The sequence below is a fragment of the Scylla paramamosain genome, chromosome 15, assembly GCF_035594125.1.
Source record: "Scylla paramamosain isolate STU-SP2022 chromosome 15, ASM3559412v1, whole genome shotgun sequence".
Lineage (NCBI taxonomy): Eukaryota > Metazoa > Arthropoda > Malacostraca > Decapoda > Portunidae > Scylla > Scylla paramamosain.
This window is the reverse complement of record NC_087165.1, coordinates 18,163,317-18,183,511: the sequence shown is the minus strand read 5'-3', so window position 1 is coordinate 18,183,511 and position 20,195 is coordinate 18,163,317. Positions and strand designations below refer to the sequence as shown.

The 20,195-nt window shown below is 44.1% G+C and overlaps 1 protein-coding gene and 2 long non-coding RNA genes across 3 annotated transcripts in view; 2 read left to right on the top strand and 1 right to left on the bottom strand.

Moving 5' to 3' along the window:
- Positions 1-15,157, bottom strand: part of LOC135107559 (uncharacterized) — a 50,727-nt gene extending 35,570 nt beyond the window's left edge. Inside the window, exon 1 of the long non-coding RNA XR_010271824.1 lies at positions 14,930-15,157. This is a non-coding gene — a long non-coding RNA (uncharacterized LOC135107559). The remainder of the gene's footprint in view (positions 1-14,929) is intronic.
- Positions 3,083-5,375, top strand: LOC135107558 (uncharacterized). The gene is made up of 2 exons (XM_064017557.1): positions 3,083-3,860; positions 3,903-5,375. Exons 1-2 carry the CDS (start codon positions 3,801-3,803, stop codon positions 5,223-5,225), a joined length of 1,383 nt encoding a protein of 460 aa, XP_063873627.1. The 5' UTR covers positions 3,083-3,800; the 3' UTR covers positions 5,226-5,375.
- Positions 15,158-15,446: 289 nt separating the features above from the next.
- LOC135107214 (uncharacterized) lies at positions 15,447-19,935 on the top strand. The gene is made up of 3 exons (XR_010271658.1): positions 15,447-15,588; positions 17,883-17,993; positions 19,733-19,935. It is a non-coding gene; the product is annotated as an uncharacterized LOC135107214 (long non-coding RNA).
- The last annotated feature ends 260 nt before the right edge of the window (positions 19,936-20,195 follow it).

Below are 20,195 nucleotides of genomic sequence, written 5' to 3'. Positions count from 1 at the left end.
CATTGTTGTTTCTCATCAAAGGTGACGATGCTGGACGACTCTTATCTCCATCAACTCAACCGTCTTCATTGCTCCTCTATGCTTGTCATTTTTCCTCCAGTTCTACGCACTAAAATCTGATATTTCATGGACAATAGTAGAGTAGTAAGACATCGATTTCTTGGCTGTTATCAAATTAGCTTGACCCGAGCAAACCCACTGATACAGTTGTAATAGAAACATAATTCAATCTGCCTAACGTGGGACTCCAATACAGTTTCTGTTTCCCAAGCCTAGGACGATGTTGAAATTATTATTATTGTATTTCCAGATAACTATCAAAACTCTCCGCTACTGTTGGATATAAACCAGGAAAAAAAATACAATGCAAACAGGAAGGAGTTACGTTCCAATATTTACACCATCCCATAACTATCAAAACTGGCCGCTGTTAATAGATAATATAAACAAGGAGGCGTACAAGCATACAGCCAAAGCAACATAAAGGTTATCACTGCAATAAATTAGCGCAGAATTACGGTCTAGTATTACCAGCACCGTCTTAATGGGATGGCGAGGGAAGTGGAGACCTCTCTTGCTAAGTACTTGAGGATATGGTAACTGGGTGATATTGAGACTGTGAGGAGACGAGGTTCTGTTATTTGGAATAGAACGGGAGTATTCGGCTCCTCTTCGCTCACTAAAAATGGATCGAGAGGCCTTGCTCTCGATTTAGGTTGATTTAATATTTAAGGAGTGGTATTTCGATAAGCTTCTAAAATTCATTCATTCTCTTTCAAGCTAAGTAAAAATGAAAGGATTGGTATTTACATAAGATTATACAATTCTCCTTTTATGTAGTTATTCTCTTTCAGGCTAGATAAAAACGAAAGGATTGGTATTTCGATAAGCTTCTATGATTCTCCTTTTTTCTAACCATTCTCTTTCAAGGTTGATAAAAATTAAAATAGTTCAGAAAGGATCGTCATATTTCTACACGTAAGGTTTCGAGATACGACTCCTATCAAGAATTTAATTTATCGAACCATAATGACATCAAATCAAACACGCAGAGAGAGAGAGAGAGAGAGAGAGAGAGAGAGAGAGAGAGAGAGAGAGAGAGAGCAATGAGGCTAACATGTAGATAACCAAGAAATTAATTACCTGTTCTTTGGCAGCAAAAAAATTATTCAAAATAAGAATGACCACTATGTGTATTAATCAAACTGGAAGTAATTATGAACAAAAAATAAAATGTATATGTACTGAAAACTAGAAAAAAAAAAGTAAATCAATCAAATCAGAAAAAAAATAAATAAATAAACAAATGTGGCAATAACCTATTAAATCAAACATTCGATATGATAATCATTTATTGTCAATGTTGTTCATGAGAAACTGAATAAAATCTTTAACCGTGGTCCTTTACCGAATAATCATATAATTTACGTCAAATGTTCCCCAAATATAGAATGCGTAACTTGGTTTGCAATCTAGACATATAGAAGAATGCTTTATGCCCAGATGATCTGATATAGATCATTCTAATGGTCGAGCCAATATGTCTGGCGTTACAATTCGGAAACCAATATCCATATAAAAACAATTAGGCAAAACGTTTTGGAAATACTACCTTTAAAGAATAACCAATTACAAATAATAAATGTTAATCTGAAACTAAACTGAGAGAAATATGTTTACCGGAGCCTTTGTATTTTATTCCTGATTGGATAACTGCAGTGCCATTATGAAATTACATATGCTATACGTTTTCTTTCATGTTAAAATAATAATAGAATCAATCTTCAATAAATAAAATGCCTAAGTATAAAACTAAAGTGCAAACCCCAGGAGGTTTCCTTTCGAAATACCGCTTAGAAACATACTACAACCAAACTTCTTTGATACAAGATCCAAGAAAACGGACATCTACGCAGGTAAGTTTGTTATGGTGTAGATTCAACGTTTCTTTATTTTGTATTTTGTCAATCAAAGAATAAATTAATCATCATAATTCTGGTCTTCAAATAACAGAAAAGTACGTAATCGACAAAGCTTTCATTGTTTGTTTGTTTGTTTGTTTTTTTAACCTGTTTTATTTATAAGGAATGGGGCAATACTATACAGAGGCCTCCACTAGATGTCCCTGGAGCACTCACCTGAAAAGCCCATAATTATCTTAACTTTCCTAACTTCATGATTATATATATATATATATATATATATATATATATATATATATATATATATATATATATATATATATATATATATATATATATATATATATATATATATATATATATATATATATATATACACCGAACAAGTTTCGGTACATTTAAACCTCAGAAACGTATGCGTTTGTAATACGTTAGTATGTCTTTTATCGAAAAAGCCGAAAACAAAATTTCGTCACTTTAGATTCAAGGCAGAAGGCATCCCCATGTTGGCATGGCCCTGTTTCTGCAACTAGCCCACGAATCGCCGGCGAGAAGAGAAAATTCAAGAGCTGCCTCCAAAACCAATATTAGTTTGACGCAATATCCACCTTCAGTATAATCTTTACTAGGAGATTCAAGGGACTGACGCGGGCGGTGCAGTAAGTGTGACGGCGTGGTGGAACTGTAAACAATAATGGCTCAGAGCTCATCTTCGGGTGAGAACCGTCCCCGGCCTAAGCTGCCTAGCGTAGATTTCATGTATAGTGTGTTACAAGAACTTCACACCGAAAGACTGAGGTGCTAAAACTGACTATGTTTCTAAGACTTAAATGTTAAACGTTTTTAGGAACTAAGCGGAATTCATTTTCGCTTATTATCTTTGAATATGAGAAAAATCTTTGCTGCAAACATATGGTTTGGTTTTAAGAGAATACATAGCAACTATGGTATATTCTCTCATTTCCTAAATTTTCCAAAATTTTTGCTTAAACGTTTATTAACTACATAATTTTTTGTGTGTTGATACGTTGACGAAGAACTTCTTGTATATACGCAGGAAAGTCAAAGCAATTAAGGACTCTTTTCAGGCTAGTGTACAGTGGCGCCACGTCGTGATAGATTTTAAAGTCCACTACTGAATTTGTGTATACATATATATATATATTGTCACGAGAGGGCAAGATCATGAAGATACCCAGACTGAGTCCCAGCTGAAGTGGAGGATGACGTCACACTACGTCACCTCGCCGGCCGCCTACCCTGGGGCTCGGGAGTATCACGTGACGTGTAGCAGCCCTGGGATTGGTGGCGGAACAGTTTGGGAGACAGAGTGGCGGGAGAACACTGGTGAGGGAAGAAAGCCCGCGCGTCGCCGACACTGCCTCCTGTACTTGTATGTGCCTTTGTGAGCTGGAGCGAGGCGTCAAGAAGCCTTCCGAGGGTCGACAAGAGGCCCGGGGTGCCGAGCTACAGCATAGGACTACTGTGTAGTGTGAGCAACGGAGAATAGAGGGCCAGAAGCCACAAGTGTGTTTTACTACTCGCCTTCTGAGGGGAGCCAGGGGAGAACACGGAGCGCCGCAGGGTAAGTTCACCGTCACGTATGCAGGAAGCACCGGACCCTAAAAGTGTAAGTGTGACTGCCCACGGGGTGGTGAAGTTACAGTGGTGTCAGGATCGTGGGATGAGTTAAGTGCTAACTGTGTGCGTCGCGGTGTGTTACCGAGTGTGCGTGTGTATTGGACAGGGGAGGCGAGCAGCGGTGGTACGGGTAACGTACTTGTGGATCGCAGCGGGCGGGCGGACGGTGCAGTGTGTTTTGCCATGGTAAGCTGCGTGTTGTGTTAAGTTACGGTGCCTTACAGTAATTAAGTCAGCATGGCGGCGAAAGAAATCACACTAGCGGATGTTATGAGTGCCCTGAAGGCGCAGGGAGAGGTACAGCATGCTGAGATGAGTGCCCTGAAGGCGCAGGGAGAGGTACAGCATGCTGAGTTGCAAGCGGTGACGAGCAGTGTAGACCGTGTATTTAAGGAGGTTATGGGGCTCGTGAAGGAGGAGTGTTCACGGGTTAAAGACGAGGTGTTAAGTGAAGTGTTCACCAAGGATCAGGTGAAGGGAGAGGTGGAAAAAGCGGCCAGTGAACTGAGAAGATATGTGGATGAGGTTGTGGCGGCACAGGCGCCTCCTGTACTCTCTCAGCATAAAGGCACGCTGTTCCGGTCAAGTGGGCGTGCTTGTGAGACTGAGGGGGGGAGTGACGAAGGGGAGGAGGATAATAGTTGTCACGGAAGCCTAAACAGCCTTTCTCCATTGGCCAAGGTGATACCGTCTCCCCTACGCTCTCCTGTAAACGTCTTATCACCTCCACCATCCCCGCTAGCCTCAGTAAAGTCGTACCCCTCTGCTGCCAGCTCCACGTCACGGAGGCTGAAGGACGGGACGAGGCGCCGGCCACAGGAGTTCGATGGAACAGTGTCTTGGGAAGCGTATAAGACACAGTTCGAGCTCTTGGCCAGTGCCCGCCAGTGGAGTCGCCCTGAGATGGCCATGCAGCTGGTGTGGGCACTCAAAGGACCGGCATTAGAAGTCTTGAACCAGCTGCCAGCTGCCCAGCGGTGCTCGTATAGTAAAGTGACGGCGACACTGGAGAGGAGGTACGGGTACCAGCACCAAACCGAGGTGTTCAGGACAAGGTTCCGGGCCAGGTTACGAGGCCCGGGGGAGACCCTGACACGCCTGGCGCAGGATTTGGAGGTGCTGGTGCGGCGTGCGTACCCGGAGGCCAGTGAGGAGATGATCACCATTCTCCTGCGGGATCAGTTCGTTGATGCCATCGATAACCAACAACTGAGGATATACGTCCAGCAGGCACACCCCAAGGACCTTCAGGAGGCCCTGGCGAGGGGCCTGGAGATGGAGTCATTTCTCCGGACGACGCGGGAGCGACCCAGCGGGAATTATGTCCCGCAGAGAGTGAAGGCAAAGAAAGGGGCCGTGCGGAAGGCCTACTCTAGCCCTTCACCGCCCCTAGGTGAGTTCAGGGGTAAGTGCTACTCTTGCGGGCAGCAGGGGCACACCAAGAGGTACTGCCCGCAGGGATCGAGTAGCAGAAAGGCTGTCAACGGCAGAGCAGGGCAGTACCAGTACAAACCCTGTTGTTGGAACTGCGGTCAGGGGCACAAGATGGCAGAGTGTGCCCTCATCTCTCCCAGGGATAGCAAGGAGGCTGGGGGAAACGGAAAGAGGCTGGTGGAAGGGGTCGAGCGCCAGCCAGAGAGCCAGAGACCCCAGTCCGCCTAAGTTGCCGCGCCGAGGGTGCCCGGACAGTGCAGGTGGGCGGGCAAGTGGATGGCAAATCTTGCTGCCTCACTGTGGACTCGGGCGCGGAACGTACCTTCGTGCAGGACGGGGTGGTGGCAACTGGACAGCCCCCGGTGGCCCAGCAACAACTGCACACAGCTGAGGGGACCAGTGCATGCCAGGATTGCGGTTGGCAGCACGGAGGAGCATCTTCCCGTCTTTGTAGCGGACGTCGGGGAGAACTTGCTCGGCCTAGACTACCTGAAGCAGAGCAGGGCGGTGCTGGACTTCGGGGAAATGACTATGTCGGTCAGAGGTAGTGTGGTGCCGCTACAGGAGGGCGGTGTTGACGCAGAGGAGTGTGAAGCTTCAATTGAAACTCACCGAGCCCATACTGCGTCCCTACCCGAAGCTAGCCACCGCTGCCGTCTCAGTAAGGAACAGAAGGAGGAAAGTCAAGGGTCGGAAGAGTGTGAAGGTGTACAGACGACTATGGACCCGGAAGGTCATTGCGAGGACATGCAAGGGAGTAGCACTGGGGTTCCACCTCATCTGCAGGATCTATTGCAGAGGAGTTCGGCATGCCTGTCTGGGGAACAGGTGGACGAGGTGAAGGAAGTGCTGACTCTGTATGCAGATGTCTTCTCGCAGGGAGATAATGACCTGGGCCGGACCAGTCTGGTTAAACACCACATTCACACAGGGGATAGTCGGCCGGTTAAGTTGCCGCCCCGCCGGATTGCGCCTGCTCGTCGGCTGGAAGTGGAAAAAGCCGTGGAGGAGTTGCGCGCACAAGGGATAATCGAAAAGTCGGCTAGTCCCTGGAGTGCTGCTGTTGTCCTCGTTAAGAAGAAGGATGGGTCTACCAGGTGTTGTGTGGACTATCGGGGCCTTAACGCGGTGACGACAAAGGACTCTTACCCTCTACCGAGGGTGGATGACACGCTTGACGCGCTCACGGGGGCCCAGTGGTTCTCCACCTTAGACTTGAAATCAGGTTACCATCAAGTTGAGGTTGCGGAGGAGGACAGAGAGAAAACGGCCTTCTCGTATGGGCAGGGACTGTATCAGTTTAAAGTGATGAGTTTTGGTCTGGTGAATGCCCCGGCCACCTTTGAGCGTCTAATGGAGCGTGTGTTGGATGGGTTGCTGTGGAAAAGCGCCCTGGTGTACTTGGACGATGTGCTAGTGTACGGGAATTCGTTCAAGGGGGCTCTGGAGAGGCTTAAGACAGTGTTGGACAGGTTCAGGGGGGCAAATGTGAAACTCAGTCCAAAGAAGTGTAGCCTGTTCCAGAGGGAAGTGCCGTTTCTGGGTCACATAGTGAGTAGTGAGGGAGTGAAAACAGACCCTGGTAAGGTAGAGTCAGTTAAGGAGTGGCCAGTGCCGCGCAGTGTGACGGAAGTGCGCGGGTTCCTTGGGTTGTGTACGTACTACCGGAGGTTTGTGAAGGGTTTTGCGCAAATTGCGGTGCCACTCCATCACTTGACTCGTAAAGGGGCATGCTTTCACTGGAGCGAGGACTGTCAACGTGCCTTTGAAACTCTGAAAGAGGCTCTCGCTAACGCCCCTGTGTTACCGTACCCGGATCCAATGAAACCATACGTGTTGGATTGTGATGCGAGTGCTGAGGGAGTAGGAGCCGTCTTGTCCCAGGAGAAAGACGGACAAGAGTGGGTCGTCTCCTACTTCAGCAGGAAGTTCTCAGCCCCTGAAAGGAACTATTGCGTCACTCGTAAGGAGTTGTTGGCAGTGATCCTGGCCATTGATCACTTCCATCCTTACTTGTACGGGGCCAGATTCAAGATTAGGACAGACCATGCTGCTCTGAGGTGGCTGAAAACCCTCAGAAACCCGGAGGGGCAGCTGGCCAGGTGGATTGGCAAGCTGGAGCAGCATGACTACAACATCGAATACCGGCCTGGAAAAATGCATAGCAATGCTGACAGTTTGAGTCGCCGTCCTTGCGACAGTGACTGCAGGCATTGTAGACGCCATGAGACTGAGCCTGTGTGCGTGAAGGCTGCCGGTCTTGTCAGTGACACTGAGTGGGGAGAGGACCTCAAACAGGCCCAGCGACAGGACGCTGATATCGGGCCCATAGTGACACTGCGGGAAGAAGGCGAAGAAAAACCGCCATGGGAAAGCGTGGCCCCGCTAAGCCCTGCCGCCAAGGCGTTGTGGCAGCAATGGGCAGTGTTGCGAGTGAGTGACGGTGTGCTGCAACGGCGGTGGGAGTCATGTGACGGCGGTGTGGCCTTCTGGCAAACAATTGTCCCTGTGAATATGAGGGAGGCCTTAGTGCGCGAGGCTCACGGTGGAAATGCAAGTGGTCACTTCGGTGTGAGGAAAACGCTAGGGCGGTTAAAGCAGCGGGTTTATTGGGTAGGCATGCGGAAGGATGTTAGTGAATGGTGCAAAGTGTGTGACGTGTGCTGTGGGAAGATGGGCCCTGGGAGAAAGACAGTTGCTCCCTTACAGGTGTATCAGGTTGGGGCACCTATGGAGAGGGTGGCAGTGGACATCCTGGGTCCGTTCCCTCAGACACTGAGAGGTAACCGCTTTGTGTGTGTGACCATGGACTACTTCACTAAATGGCCGGAAGCGTATCCGCTGCCAAACCATGAGGCTGCCACCGTGGCAGGTGTGTTAGTGGACGAGTTCTTCGCCCGGTTTGGCGTGCCGCACGAGCTGCACTCTGACCAGGGCAGGGAGTTTGAGTCAGCAGTATTCCGGGAGTGCTGCCAGTTGCTGGGCGTCAAGAAAACTCGTACTACACCCCTGCGGCCGCAGTCGGATGGCATGGTGGAACGCTACAACCGCACGTTGGGGCAGGAGTTGGCCAAATATTGCCAGGAAGGGCAGGAGGACTGGGACTTAAAAATCCCCCTGCTTCTCTTGGCCTACCGGTCCGCCGTGCATGAGGTGACCGGTTACACGCCAGCCCGGCTGATGTGTGGGCGGGAGCTCCGGCTACCAGTGGACCTCGTGACTGGCAGGCCGCCGGATGAAGACCTGCCCACTACCATCACCCAGTACGCTACAGCCCTACAGGACCGTCTCCGGGAGGTGCACCATCAGGTGAGGGGTAACCTGAAGGTGTCCGGTGAGGCGATGAAGGACCGGTACGACCGCCGGGCAACGGCACCACCCTTTAGCGAGGGGGATCAGGTGTGGCTGCACAACCCTCGGCGTAAGAAAGGATTGTCCCCTAAGCTCCAGAGCCCCTGGGAGGGGCCATACGTGGTGGAGAAGGTCATCTCGGACGTCACCTTCAGGTTACGCCAAGGGCCAAGGAAGCGGGCACTGGTGGTGCACGCTGACAGGCTCTGGGGTTACCATGGCCCTGGAAACTTCTCCTGGGGAGAGCGAGCTGCTCTCCTGACCAGTGACGAAGAGGAGGACAAGGACGAGGGCCTTGGGGACGACAAGCCCCTGGTGATGGAGGATGACGGAGACCTGGACCTGAGAGAGCCTGAGCCGCTGGTGATGGAGGAAGGTGGAGCGGATGAGTTGTGTCCCTTGGAGGGGGCACTGGCGGATGTCGACGCTGGACCTGTAGTAGGGAGACCCAGACGGGAGCGGCATCCACCCAAATGGAGTGAGGATTATGTTCTTTGTTGATTTTTGATATACCTAAAGTTGAAGTATTATTTTCTTGTTTTTGGGGGTGTATCTGTAACCTAAAGGGAATAGAGAGAGTTGGGGAGCGAGGGCGCTCAGTCTCTTTACAGGAGGGGGTAGTGTCACGAGAGGGCAAGATCATGAAGATACCCAGACTGAGTCCCAGCTGAAGTGGAGGATGACGTCACACTACGTCACCTCGCCGGCCGCCTACCCTGGGGCTCGGGAGTATCACGTGACGTGTAGCAGCCCTGGGATTGGTGGCGGAACAGTTTGGGAGACAGAGTGGCGGGAGAACACTGGTGAGGGAAGAAAGCCCGCGCGTCGCCGACACTGCCTCCTGTACTTGTATGTGCCTTTGTGAGCTGGAGCGAGGCGTCAAGAAGCCTTCCGAGGGTCGACAAGAGGCCCGGGGTGCCGAGCTACAGCATAGGACTACTGTGTAGTGTGAGCAACGGAGAATAGAGGGCCAGAAGCCACAAGTGTGTTTTACTACTCGCCTTCTGAGGGGAGCCAGGGGAGAACACGGAGCGCCGCAGGGTAAGTTCACCGTCACGTATGCAGGAAGCACCGGACCCTAAAAGTGTAAGTGTGACTGCCCACGGGGTGGTGAAGTTACAATATATATATATATATATATATATATATATATATATATATATATATATATATATATATATATATATATATATATATATATATATAAAGTAATTAAATTCTAACCAATTTTGTTTCACGAAGAAGTCTGGCACGTGTTTTAAGCAAGTAAATGTTATTTACACATTCAATTCCTAATAAGCTGGGCTATAAAAGACTTGATTGAGGTTTCAGTTTGTCTGCTCTGATCACCAGGCAGACTGAAAGGGAGTAATGAGGTGCAATGAAACACAAGTAGCCCTCTGGTGCAGCTGATATAAAAGTCACTGCAGTAATGAGGAGATTGCCAGATTGTCAAAAGTCAGGGTTCAGACTTTGATCTCGGTGACCTGAGTTTCGAATCAGGCCATTTTTCAAGCTCCCGTCGATTGCCTAAAAAATATCTTATCAGCTCTATCTTCGACGCCAAGGTGGTATGAGCCTCTGTAAAGGCGTCACTTAAGAAATCTTGCCTGCCATGTGTAAGATTTAACCAGCTAAGCCTCTAAACAGAAAAAAATGCAGTAAAAGTGCCTATCGGCACTAAATGTTAAGGGGAAAAAATGTAACCTTTAACTTCATTAAAGAATCAGTTTAGTATGGCTTCTGAAGTATTGCCCTAAAAGTAGACAGCTGCTTGAAAATCCCGAGTATTATTTAACAATCCTTCATTTCATTCGCAGTGAACAATTATATTAAAATTATTGAAAAAGCGTGACTTGCCCTCGTCTCCTTTTCATATGGCATTGCTCCAAATAATTGTTCACCATTATTAAAATTGCTATCAGTCATGGTATAAAAGCCTTTACCGGAAAACATGGTTGTTTCATAACTCGATTCCCTACCACCCCTCTTGTATTCCCTTGTCGCGATACGATGTGGTGACATTTTCCTGATATATATATATATATATATATATATATATATATATATATATATATATATATATATATATATATATATATATATATATATATATATATATATATATATATATATATATATATATATATATTTTTTTTTTTTTTTTTTTTTTTGTATGTGTGTGTGTGTGTGTGTGTGTGTGTGTGTGTGTGTGTGTGTGTGTGTGTGTGTGTGTGTGTGTGTGTGTGTTTCATGACATTCAATTGATTCTGCGCCATAGGCGAAATTTTGAACGCTTAAACTTTTATTCAAAACTCCCGAGGCATGGCCATTCAGCCACTGTTTCTCGACACCAGCATCAGGAAGCACATTCTGTACAAAGCCCTTAACACTTCTCGAAATAATACTCCCGATTCGTCAAATGTCTAACACACACACACACACACACACACACACACACACACACACAATGCTTACTTGTAATACTTGCTCAGGTTACTTGATGAATTAAAGTTCACGCTCTGATCCCGCTGAGATTCCTAAAGGTTCTCACTGATAGGCAAGCAGTTGCCGTCCTCCTCGAGCAAGAGGATGGGATGCATGGCGTGTGAAAGGGCAAAACCTTGCCCTCTGATTGGACAACCGGAGCTCTAAGCTCTCTCCGGAAGGGTTGTAGCAGGTGATCACGGCTCTATCACGTTATGCTTAAGACAAGAACTACACTTTTCCTCTCTCTCTCTCTCTCTCTCTCTCTCTCTCTCTCTCTCTCTCTCTCTCTCTCTCTCTCTCTCTGAAGCTGCAGCCGTATTGGAGAAGGAACGAAAAAGAATATCGCAGAGGGCAGATGGCAGGGGAAAAAAGAGAGGACGCCTTTGTGTAAGATGCGGAGGGGTCAAGGTGGTGCATAGATGGATGAAGGACGGAAGCGTGGGATGGATGGACGGAAGAGGGTCAGGGAGAAGAATGAAGCCGTTACTTGGAGGAACAATAGTGGACAGAGGGACGAAGTTGAGTGAAGGAACAAAGGAAGCTACGGAGAGAAAAATTGAAAGAGGATGCAGAGGTGTAGGCTTTGGTAAGGATCAGAATAGGAAAGTGAATGTACTAGGAACGGAAGGAAAGTCAAGGTGGTGTGCGAGGTTACTAGGTGGCGGAGAAACTGATGGTTACATAAAGTAGAGGTGTGAGGGAACGTACACTTGACTAATAATGGTAGGAAGCAGGACGGAAAAATGTAGGTTAAGGGAAGGACAGAGGGCGGAAAAGAGGGTTGCGTAATGTAGACGAATTGGATGAGGTCGTGGGGTTGCACGGAGGTAAGCGGAAAGACCAAAATGTCAACAAGAGAATGGAGATGGCAACTTTGCAATTTATCACTCTCCACGAACTAGGACTGAAACTTAGTTTATTTCAGAAAGACGTATCTGTGTGTGTGTGTGTGTGTGTGTGTGTGTGTGTGTGTGTGTGTGTGTGTGTGTGTGTGTGTGTGTGTGTGTGTGTGTGTGTGTGGCTGAATGTTTATCAGAAACACTATTCCTTGTTATAATCCTTTCTTCACTTCCATGAAGTTATTCGCAACTCATTCTCTCTTTCAAGATATAAATTGTTTGCCTGATTTATTTTTTCCAACTCTCCAACACACACACACACACACACACACACACACACACACACACACACACACACACACACACACACACACACACACACACACAAAGATCGTGTCTTTGTCTTAGTATATTTCCAGATGCTATACAATTTACACCATCGAGGACACTGCTAGATGTCTTCATTCACAACTTCCGAAGAAGAAGGATTAATTATTTTGTAAAACACCCGCGGTACCCGAATTCATTACAAGCAAGAATATGGACAACAGTAATTACATATTAGCGTTGAAGTATTAATGACTCCTGCGAAACACCAAAGTTAATTCCATATTACCAGAATTTTTTTTTTTTTTTTTTGCTATAATTTCTTGGTAACAGTTAGTACACACTGTTCTTAGATCTACGTATTAGTAGATACGTTAAGATCATTTAAATTTTATGGCATTAATATTTTGTGTAAAGTGTACATGAATCTCACAGAACAATAATCACTGTACTCATTTTTATTTATTTACTTATCTTTTTATATAATGCAACTTTTATATTCACACTAACGCTTTACCTCGTCGTCACTGGTATAGACGCATATTCTTCTGCATTGTGACAGCTAAGACATGTGTTCTCTTGCGAGCTTTTAACCATTTTCTGCATATCGATAAGACCTTCAAAGTCAGCCTTTAAAGCGAACCAGCCGTAAACTGTGTCTGAAACTTCAATACGGCAGAGGACGTCCATGTGGAGTGAGTTAACATGGACCTTGCAAAAAAATTGTACCGCTGTAAAGGCACGTACATGGTGTGTCTGCACAATGACGGACTACAAGGTTAAGTGCAGCCTGTGCAGCAGCAGCTTAACGACAAAGCCTCATCCCTCTTTGCACCCCCATGTACCTTGCCCCTACTACCCTTCACCCTCACGTTCCCCTTACACCCGAATGGACATGGCAGGTATTTATTTTTTCTCTTCCTTCCTTTTTTTACATTTTTTCTTCTTTTTTGCTCTTTTTTCTTTCTTTCTTTGGCCACTCGCACACTAGCCCCTCGTTCAATCTCTCTTGTGTGTTGATAATAAAAAAAATATTAAAAAAAAACACTACAACCACACAAATGCTGTTGTCCCATTTCCTTGAACTGCACAATTAGCGAACCTGATGAAGCTCCGCCAATAAATTCACAACAGTCATGAAACACATCAAACATTTAATCGGCCGTGATTAGTGAAGTGATTGTAACTTTTCTCAGTGAAACCGTTTCTAGTGATCGGTTTGTCTGTCCGTTTATATTATTCTCACTATCAAATTAATTTATAAAGAAATATCAATACAGGAAGTTGTTACCACATAGATGAAAGAAAACTTCGTTACTGGGGACGATCAACTAAAACGTAATGGAAAAATTATTTTCGATGTTTATACCTAGCACACTGACCGACGTAAATTAACATGAATATCTATTGAATTATCTATTAACCATAACAAATAAAAATGTACATTGTTAGAATATCATTAAGGTTAATAATATATATATATATATATATATATATATATATATATATATATATATATATATATATATATATATATATATATATATATATATATATATATATATATATATATATCTCACTCAGCTGACGGAAAGTTGAGGTCGACCGATATTTGGGTATCGGGCAGAATTCACTATTTTTGGAAGCTTCTTCATACAGAGCAAGTGAAACTTCATTTCTATTTTTTTTTGGGCTCACATCTTCATGCACATATATGAAACTAACTAGATTCACAAAGTAGTTTCCCACTGCTATTATTTCTCAATTTCGTAATTCCTGAGAAAATTCTTTATGCCCTTCTAGTGAAGTCCTGAGCGGCCTGACACAGGCAGTTAGATATGTGAATTATATAATCATGCAGAGAGAGAGAGAGAGAGAGAGAGAGAGAGAGAATGATGACGATAATGGCGATCTTACTATACAAGCTGTTCAGCGAGTTAAGGCTTACTTCAGGATATGATAGTTCAATTACTTATAAGTCGAAAATAATCTATACTCATATGCTGAGTTTTACTTTAATTTGCGAGAAATTAAGCACGTTGTGTGTTGCGGGAGCCGCTCGCTTGGGAGGGCCTCCACCCCCTTCCACTCTCTCTCTCTCTCTCTCCCTCCCTCCCTCTCCGGCTCACTTACTCCTCAGTGGCGCCGCGCGGTATATATATATATATATATATATATATATATATATATATATATATATATATATATATATATATATATATATATATATATATATATATATATATATATATATATATATATATATATATATATATATATATATATATATATATATATATATATATATATATAATTTTTTTTTTTTTTTAGAATCTACGCAGTCAAATCCTTACAGGAAACAGCAAATGACAGATTGAATATTTGAATGTATCAGTAAACAAAATGTACTGGTAACTCAGCAATACAGTGGTTGCTATAAAATTGTGCTACTTTTAAAACATAAGAACCGCTGTATTGAGCAAATGACAGATTGAATATTTGAATGTATCAGTAAACAAAATGTACTGGTAACTCAGCAATACAGTGGTTGCTATAAAATTGTGCTACTTTTAAAACATAAGAACCGCTGTATTGCTATGTTAGAGAGAGAGAGAGAGAGAGAGAGAGAGAGAGAGAGAGAGAGAGAGAGAGAGAGAGAGAGAGAGAGAGAGACAGAGAGAGAGAGACAGAGAGAGAGTAGCAACAAGTACTTTTTTATATAATGATAGTTTCATGTCATAGCACATTATGAACTACTACGAAACTTATTAGAGTAGGTAATATGGGAAAAAGAATTACTCTTCGCTTATTTGTGGTTCCACCTGCATCAGGGGAAACAGAACGGAGAAGATTTTAGTGCAAGTATGACTCAGCCAAACCCACAAAGAGAGAGAGAGGAAAAAAAAATGCACCCAGCATACTCACTGTTCATGAGGATAGGCTGTTTCATGATCGGGGGAGGGGTGCTATGTTTACGAGACATCAGTCACGATCTATGTCACTCTGCGGCAGTCTGCTGTGGCAGAACCCAATGCACGGCCCATCGTTCTGTGTGCAAACATCGTACGCAGTGGCCAATGGGAATCATATGCACTAGAGAAACCAAATGTTCGATACTCTGAAACGGTTCCTGACAAACAGGGTGCAGTGGTCGCCGATGGACGAAACTGCTTCACTGACTCATTGCCTCTCGAACGGAGGGATGCAAAACATCCGGCACCCCAGCGTCTCGTTTCTTTATTCATATTGAATCACCTAATTCTGCTTATGGCAAGCTATTGATTTCGGAAAGTTAATAATGATCCTTGATGAGACGCACAAATTAGGTACTGTTTTGAGCCCTTTCTATACAATAAAAATAAATTCTTCCAAATAAACTTGATCATTACGTGCGCCATACTAGATGCTCTGTCAGCTCAGTTACAATGAGGAGTTCAGGGAAAGTAGGTGAAGGCAACAGTAGTGACTCTTGAGCTAACGGTGAGGAATATCACGGTGATGAACGGGAACGCGGGATGTGCAGGAAACAACTATGTGTGATATACAAGAGATAATCACTAGACTACACATACTCTTCCAGTTTGGTAAGTTTAACATTACTGAATGTATTCTGTATTCCCTACAACGTTTTATTCTCTCTCTCTCTCTCTCTCTCTCTCTCTCTCTCTCTCTCTCTCTCTCTCTCTAACACAGACAAACACCCTGGCGAAAGAACCACAAAGTAAGAAATAGGGATATGGTGTGTCCGTGCCACTTAACGCCACACACTTCCATCTTCCCATGATATAGTACTCACTGAGATAAAGATTCTCTCTCTCTCTCTCTCTCTCTCTCTCTCTCTCTCTCTCTCTCTCTCTCTCTCTCTCTCTCTCTCTCTCTCTCTCTCTCTCTCTCTCTCATACCCTGAGCAGCGGCGCAGAGTAGAATAAAGAATGGGCCTGTATAATAGGACAGGAGTTGCAGTTGGATCGAAGTTCAGAAAAGAGTAAAGGAGGTTTAGTGAAGACAGGAAGTGCGGTGAAGGGAGAGGAAAGAGGACTCTTAAGTGAATTTGGGTGAACGGACCGGCGGGCGAGCGGGAGTGAGAAAGTGCTAAGAAAAAAAATTAAGTGGTGAAGGGAATGATGGGGGGGAACAAATGGAAGGCGAGGGTTAGTCAGTAGCAGTTGTGTGAGGCTGATAGTACCAGGCTTGAAGAAAAGGTTTTATGCGCACCAGGAATTCGAGAGCCTGTAGTTCATGTACAAGTGGAGGGATAGGAGGGTACGGGCTGAGGCGGAAGTTTAATGTGCTGTGAAGGGGCGTTGTGTGTTGATTCCTTTTTGTAGTTTGAATGCACGAGGAGGGGAGGAGGGGGACTGGCAGATGAGTGAGAAACGATGTGCCATGCGCGCGAAGTTGAGAAGGGAAAAATGCAGGTGGAATAGTAAGGAATTAGTACGAATAGTTGGGGTTGGGGGAGGAGGTAGCGAGGAAGGAATATGGAAAGGTGAAGACGAAAGGACGAAAAAGGAGAACAAAAGAAAACGAACGAGATCAAGAAGGAAGAAAAATGGAGAGCGGAATTGAGCGAGCAGTTCCTGATAAAGGGCTCAATGGTTGGAGAGGAGAGACTTTCAGAAACTAGGAGTAAAAGTGAGTCAGGTTTGATTTCTTAGTAAGGAAGACAAAACATTAATGTTAAAAAAAAATCAATATAAAGATGAACTCCCACCATGAAATACCTAAGGGTAGGTTTAAATAATGCAGTGATGGTGAGTGAACTCCAACATGACGATAAGATGGGTGGAGGAGGTAAGAGTCTGCGCAAGGACGGAGACGTAAAAGATGATGTTAGTCGAGGGAAAAGTGCAAAGAGGTAGTCAGCGGAGGGAAGGCGTGGGAAGGAGAGGTTGTAAAATACGCAGTGTCAAAATGTCATCGCCTAAGAGGAACGGAGGTTGGAAGAATGTTTTCTGGTTAGACGAGAATTGAACAATGGAAATAAATGTAGTGGGATTAATTAGCCTATTTGCTCCGTAGCTCAGTGAAAAGCGTAGTTTAGAACCCAGTTACACACAAACAAACACACACACACACACACACACACACACACACACACACACAGTTTCACATGAGTTGTAAAATTCGCAATCGATGTAGAACTTCTGACTGGAAATTTAAGCTAAGCTTGGGGACTTGAAAGGTTTGGAGAAGGACGTGAATGAGAGGAAAGACGGAAAGGAAAGAGATAAGTGGAGAAGGAAGGTAGCAGGGGCCAGGAGGGGAGGGAAGGAGGAACATTGGTAGCGCAAGATAAAATGGAATGATATTTTGGCAAAAATTTACAATAACTCCTAGTCACATAACTTCTCCTCTTTCCCCAAACAAGCTTTGGGGACCTGTGGGGATTTATTTATTTATTTATTTATTTATTTTTATTTTTATTTTATTTATTTATTTTATTTATTTATTTGTTTATTTTTTTGGCGGTGGGACGACGTGGACAGGCGGATTTTAGGACAAGGGAAGCCAAAATAGACTAAATTTGGACATTCATGAAAGTCTAAGGATGAAACGCCATATTTTGAAAACAGGAACATTTCTAGCTAAACCTAACTTTCTGTAACCTAACCAAACCAAACCTGGGGGAGGAGCTTTGCCCCTCCCCCCTGGAGCCTCCACTTTAAGGGCACTAAACTAACCTAACCGGGAGAATACTATCAAATATAACCACGTCACGTTTCATTTCTTTAGTAATGTTACGCCTTCACGTCCTAATGCAAACACTTTCATGGTGAAGTGGATGTGTTGTAGTAACACGATTAGTGTTCGAGACTGTGAATCATGGCCTACTACTTAAAAAATCTTACTTTCCTTTCCTCTTCCCTTCCTCCAGTGCCTCCATCCACTGCCTCCTTCCCTCCTGTTCCTACGGCTACTCACGCATCCAGTCCAGCTCACACCATGATGAATACAAAAATAGTATTCGTTTATTGGAGAATATCTGGTGAGTAAAAGGTGATCGTTCATGTCTAAGAATGTGGCACAGCTCGTGTGTTATGTGTGTGTGTGTGTGTGTGTGTGTGTGTGTGTATGTGTGTGTGTGTTCTTCAAAAACCTATTAAAGAAAAATATGGATATTTTGTGCATACTTCATTGCCGAACTCCTTTCTTGATGCTTATTTTGTCATTTATCGACGCTAACTGATCATTATCCTATGATCGTGGAAAATGTATGGAGGAGTATTGTGATGTACTTGTTATGGGAAGTAGAGAAAAGATACAGAAAGAGAGAGAGAGAGCGAGAGAGAGAGAGAGAGAGAGAGAGAGAGAGAGAGAGAGAGAGAGAGAGAGAGAGAGAGAGAGAGAGAGAGAGGAGAGAGAGAGAGAGAGAGAAGAGAGAGGAGAGAGAGAGAGACAGAGAGACAGAGAGAGGAGAGAGAGAGAGAGAGAGGAGAGAGAGGAGAGGAGAGAGAGAGAGAGAGAGAGAGAGAGAGAGGAGTTGGGGAGGAGGATAAGGAGAAAAGTAAATATTCTTACTAAGTGCGCAAGTCACAGACATCTGACACCTCCACTTCTGTCGATGATAGACATCTTGCAGCTTCAATATGGAGTGAAGTAGTTGCATGATTTATCTATTTCCCCTCAGTATCCTAATCTTGAAACGATAATCTTTTAAATGTGGATAATAGTTTCCTCTGCAGTAAAAACTGAACTTTACTAATGCCCTCTCGTAACACTGGCTCACCTGTAAGAAGGGATCAGCGTTTGTCTCTCAGCGTTTACTATCTTCTCATTTATCTTTCTTATTCTGAGACAGAGGAAAACTGCGCCGCGTACCCTAACATTTCAATGGAGGGAAGTACGTAAGACGAGTATGTATTGATTCTTGAAGGACAATATTGCTCAACAGCAGTGGAGAATGTTGTTTTGTTTTTGCTGGAAAAAAAAAACATCGTGAGATTGGAACGCTGGGTTTGTGTATTGTTCACCTTCAGTTTCATCTCATGTAGTCACGCACATGTTTTCCTCTCGCTCTTTTCTTATTTTTTGCGAGTTATACCTTTCCTGTCACTTAGTGGTCTTTCCTTAATTCGATCACGATATCATTTTACAGAGAGGGAGAGAGAGAGAGAGAGAGAGAGAGAGAGAGAGGAGAGAGAGAGAGAGCACTTCCTTACTGATTTCACGTACCTCCATCTGCACCGGGATTCCAACACTACTCCCAACTCTTCCAAAAACGGCCTCACGTACTTCCCGCTCAACACAAATCACCGCCCACTTCCTCATACACATACACATCCCTTTCACACGCGACCGATCGAATAGCAAGAGCATTTGTTTTGCAGTCCGTAATATTGTCAGGCAGCTCCCTTTCATATTTCACCCATCACATTGTCATACTCCTCTTCTTACGTCATTATAGATTGTATTCCTTTTAATCATTAGAAATAAAACTTAAATAATCACAAAATAATAACGATAATAATAATAATAATAATAATAATGATAATAATAATAATAATAATAATAATAACAATAATAATGATAATAATAATAATAATAATAACAATTATTATTATTATTATTATTATTATTATTATTATTATTATTATTATTATTATTATTATCATCATCATTATTATTATGGCCTTCACATTTCCCATACCTTAATTTTATGAGAACTGAATTCATAAGTATACTACCGAGAAAGAAGAAATTTGTATATCTTTCCTTCAATCGCAGGAAACCCGCAAGTGTGGGTGAGGAGGGTAGTTGATCAAGGAACGGCGGCCGCCATCACAGCCTCCTCGCTCTTTTCTGGGCTCCTTTCACGTGTGTGCCTATTCTGTGATCACTATGCAATAGAAAAGCATTCGTAAGTACAAATCCTTCATAGATATACTATCAACAAGAAAAAAATCATTGGAAATAAGCAGGTATCGGTGAGGGGGAGAGGTACACTGACTTTTATTTAAACAATAAACTCTCCATAGAAATATCACTCGGTGTTTTCTAATTTCTTCAGGCTACATCGATATGTTTTATTTCAATAATATGGACTCTCAGATTTATGAAGTAATTCCAAAAGAAAATAACGATAAATGATACGATTCAACTACGATGTCCTGATGCAAACCAGCCTTCGGGAAGGGATAGCCGGTCGACGCGTTAAATTGAAGATTCCACGCTTTCAGTTAGTTTCGTA